At 67.8% G+C, this 4,165-nt stretch overlaps 2 protein-coding genes across 2 annotated transcripts; both read left to right on the forward strand.

Moving 5' to 3' along the window:
- Positions 1-54: 54 nt before the first annotated feature.
- On the forward strand, positions 55-1,002 carry MNEG_14634 (hypothetical protein; the record flags this gene model as incomplete). Its single annotated transcript, XM_014036893.1, has 1 exon — positions 55-1,002. One exon carries the CDS (start codon positions 55-57, stop codon positions 1,000-1,002), a length of 948 nt encoding a protein of 315 aa, XP_013892347.1.
- A 2,297-nt stretch (positions 1,003-3,299) lies between these two features.
- On the forward strand, positions 3,300-3,879 carry MNEG_14635 (carotenoid cleavage dioxygenase; the record flags this gene model as incomplete). Its single annotated transcript, XM_014036894.1, has 2 exons — positions 3,300-3,413; positions 3,788-3,879. Coding segments are annotated over 2 exons (206 nt in total), but the record flags the coding sequence as incomplete, so codon positions are not given.
- Between the last annotated feature and the right edge of the window lie 286 nt (positions 3,880-4,165).

Genomic DNA, 4,165 nt, shown 5'->3' on the forward strand with positions numbered 1-4,165 from the left:
GGCCTGCAAGCGGGCTCGCGCGCGGGGCCGCACCCTCATGGCATTGATGCTGACATGGCGTCCGACCCCCACGAGCATGACTCATCGAGCGACTTTTTTGGTGACGACTGGGCCGCCGAGGCGCTGACTCAGCTGGCGGGCACCTCGGGCCAGGCGGCGGCCGCGCGGCAGCTGCTTGTGCAGCAGCTGCTGCCCGGCGCGGGCGCGGCCTACGGGGCAGTTGGTGCGGCGGCGGGCGCGTGCGCAGAGCACACGCAGCACCTGCCTCGGTCGGTCGGCCTGCCGACCGCGATCGAGCACTCCGCCTGGCTGCTGCCCGCCAGCGCCGCGGCGCAGCCGCCGCCGCGTCCGGCCGGCGCCGCCGCCGCCGCCGCGCGCCAGCAGCAGCCGTCGCAGGCGCAGTCCCCGCCGGCGGCTGCGCAGCCGCTGGCGCGCGGCGGGGACGTGGAGGGCGCGGTCGCGCGCGTCCTGCGGGAGGTGCTGCCTCAGATGCTGTCGGGCTTGGCCCAGCAAGTGGCCCGCGCAGTAACCTCGGACGGCGGCGCCGTCTCTGGCGCCGGCGAGCGGCAGCAGCAGCAGCAGCAGCAGCAGTCGCTCGGCGCGGCGGTGGAGGGGCTCGTTTCGGAGCTGCGGCAGAGCCTGCAGCGGGTGGTGGCGGCGGCCGCGGCGCCCGCCGCGGCCGCGTCCCCGCCCGATGCGCCGCCGCCGCCGCCGCAGGCGCAGGCGCCAGCGCAGGTGCCGCCGCCGCCGTTGGTGATGGTGGGGATACCCATGCTGCTGCCCGCCCTAGAAGCGGACGCAGCGGCAGAGGCCGCGCCTGGGCCGGACGAGGAGGGCAGCGAGGAGGGGGGCGGGGACCAAGATGGGAAGCGGGGCGGAAGCGGCGGGGGCGGCGGCGCGGCTGGGGCGCCTGGGGAGGGGCTGGGAGAGAAGCGCGAGCAGGAGGAGGCAGGGGCTGAGGCGCATCAGGGGGCCTTGCCGTCTGAAGGCGCAGGCGCGTAGGCAGATAGCGGAGGAGAGAGAGCGCTGCGCCATTGCTTAGACCCCTATGATTCGGGGGTCGAACTCCACCTCCCCTTGCGTGTGCGCGGGCAGCACCGACGGCTGCACGGCCGTTGCGTCCGCGCGTCGCACTGCCGCCCCCCACGCGGCGCCAACAAAACCCTTGGCGTGCCTCGCGCCCCACGCTCCGGCGGGCCCAGGCCAGCCGCGCCCTCTTCGCAATAATGAGGCTTTTCCACCGCCGTTGCGCGGACCAGCACCTGCATTGCCGCCACGGCCCTCCCGTCCCCGCACTGTCCCATGCCTTATCCGCTCTCGTGCACTCGCACACCTCACGACGCCGCGGTGGGCCCCATCACCGGCAAGACTGCGGCCCAGGATTCGGCCGGTCGGATCCCCCGCCCCAACCCACAGGATTTTCTCACGTCATGCCCCTCGATTCATTGAGACATACAAGCCCGCGCCCACCAATGACGGCCGCGCGCTCAGCACCACGATCGACGCCGCCGCAACGCCCACCGGCGCCGCCGCGCGGCGGGCCGGGGCGCTTGCGGCGCGGCCGCGCACGCTCGCCCCCTTGGCCCGATTGCACACGCCTTACTTGTCCATCACAGGGCCGATTTTCCCACCAGGCGCGCTCCCCCTCACCGCCCACACAAGCACTTGAGCACCTGCCCATAACAGACACATTGCTAGGGAACCCAGCCACGCCATCTCTCAACGCTGATGACTGATCACACTCTCTTGCCTCATCGCGTTGCTTTCAAATTTGGAAGCAGCAGGCGGAAGCCAGGCTTCTGGTGCACAGGGGCCCGGGCCCGCCTTGCGCGACCTCTACGCAACCCATTCATACAGGCCGACTTGGTTCATTGGCCGCGGCGGGGGCAGGCGGCACGCCCCTCGCGCGCGAGAACGAGAACGGCTCCCCTACTCAGGGGCCGGGTAAACGCATGAGAGGGGTTGGCTGTCAGTTTGAAGGGGCTGGGGCAGGGGGTACAGGCAGCCTCACACTGCGGTGGTTGCTCTGGGATCTGTGTCAGAGTGGGCCCGACCCACACATGCTACGCATGGGCCGGCACCAGCGGTGCAGGGGTTTGACCATTTCTCCACAAGGTTTGACCGCGTAGAAAACGGCGCCTTGCGTGCGATTGTCAACGCTAATTGGAAAAAACGGGATTCTTGACAGTCTCTGGATGGAGTCCCGGACAGGGATGGCCGCGCCAGCCCGCTTGCATGTGTTGGGTGATCATGGTAGTGCTGTGGTGGGCTGCCAACCGAGCCCTTGAAGTGCGAAAGACTCTCCAGGATCACTATTGCCTTCGAGCTTGCTGCGTGCTTGAGTTTCTTCCGGCATGTATCTGGGTGCAACGAAGCCCCTTCGGCCAAGACGCAAAGTAAGTTACGAGCTTGGTGTGCGGCGGTGACGCCAGAGCGCCACTGGCCCCGCTGCTGTTGACGGGATGCCTTCTTCGCCCTCTACATGCCGCGGTATCTTCAATTGAGCATCAGCGTCTCCTGTCACAGTGCTCCTACACAGGTCTCTGTTTGTTCGCGCTGAACGTGCGGACACCTCTGCTTCCCATAGATCTACTGCTGACGAGGGCGCAAATAATCATGACTTCCAGCAAGAAATCCGATTGGAGCATCGCGTCGCTGCCGTACGACTTCGGCAGGTGATGAGAGTCTGCTTGAGAGTCTGCTTGAAAGCGCTGCGGCCAGTCAGCAGCTGCGTCATATGAAACAGCCTCGTTGCGTTGAATTCGGTTCGCCTATTTGGTGAGAGAGCACGTCGCATGCTACGTGGGGCGCCGCGCCCTCCGGCGACGCCGAGCTTGTGTGGACGGCGCCACCCCAGCCAACCCACACCATCCAACCTACATGCGGGCACGCCCGACCTCACACCACTAGTTTCGCATGGAAGCGGCTGTACCACGCGCTCTCGCGCTCCAACAAGGTGAGGGGATCCGCCAGCGGCACGGGCGGCGGTGCGGCAGCAAGGACGGGCGCGAGGCGGGCGGGGTCAACCCAGGTCAGCGCCCCGTCACCCGACCCCGCCCCATCAGCGTCACCCAGCGGACCGCTCCGTCGCACGCGCCGTCACCAACACCAGGCGCAGCCGAAGGATGCTCCAGTGCACCCCACTTCAACGCGCCGCCAAACAGCAGGCGCTCGCCACGGCGCTGCCGCTTGCTGCCTCGCACTCCCCTCGCACCCCTTGAAATTTTGTGCTACAAACATCACCTTGGGAACTGGTATCAGACCTTCTCCCGCACGCCTCGCCGCACCATCGCTGGTCGATGATTCGCGGCCGGATTCGCGGCCACCCGCCCCCACCCCAGGCGTATGGTGAGGTGTTCCTGGAGGGCAACTTTGCCCCTGTGGCGGAGGAGCGCTTCAACAAGGACCTGGAGGTGTGTGCACACACACGCGTGTGTATGTGTGTGTGTGTGTGTGCCCGCACTTATGCATGCGTTTGTGCATGGCTTTGATGTGATCCGGTTCGGTGCCGCAACATTCACCGCGAGTTCTGGTCGCAGTCATGCCCCCCTGCCAGGGGCCATGCAGCGGGCCAGCGCCGCCCTCTAATCCGTGCAAGCATACGCGCATCCCCGGCCAACCCCCATGTCTGCAGCCCCACCCCACCCCCCCTTCCCTCCTTCCCGGCGGGCACCCCTGCTGTCCCACGCCGGCGCCCTGCTCACGCCTGCCCCCGCCCCCAGCCAGAGCCTCTTTTCCCTTTCAAAGCGTGCACCACCCCCCCTGAAACCCGTCCACCCCGGGCCAGGTCCTCGAGGGGGCCGTGCCCGCTGAGCTGGAGGGCGCGTTCCTGCGCGTCGGCCCCAACCCCGCGCTACCCCCAGTGGGCGGCTACCACTGGTGAGCCCCGCCGCTTGTTTTCCCACGCCGGCCCCCGGATTCACTCTTGAATGCATGCATCCTTTGATGACTCCCAGAAAGCCTGCAAATTATAGGCGCGTGACTGAACAGGATGTATGTGTGCGTGGCTGCAAGCTCACGAAGGAAACCGATGCTGCAACGCCCGCCAGGTTTGATGGGGACGGCATGATCCACGCCTGCCGCATCAAGGGCGGCCGCGTGTCGTACTGCAACCGCTGGGTGGACACGGCGCGGCTCAGGGGGGAGCGGGAGGCCGGGTACGCAC

This window comes from Monoraphidium neglectum, assembly GCF_000611645.1.
Source record: "Monoraphidium neglectum strain SAG 48.87 unplaced genomic scaffold scaffold04641, whole genome shotgun sequence".
Taxonomy (NCBI): Eukaryota; Viridiplantae; Chlorophyta; class Chlorophyceae; order Sphaeropleales; family Selenastraceae; genus Monoraphidium; species Monoraphidium neglectum.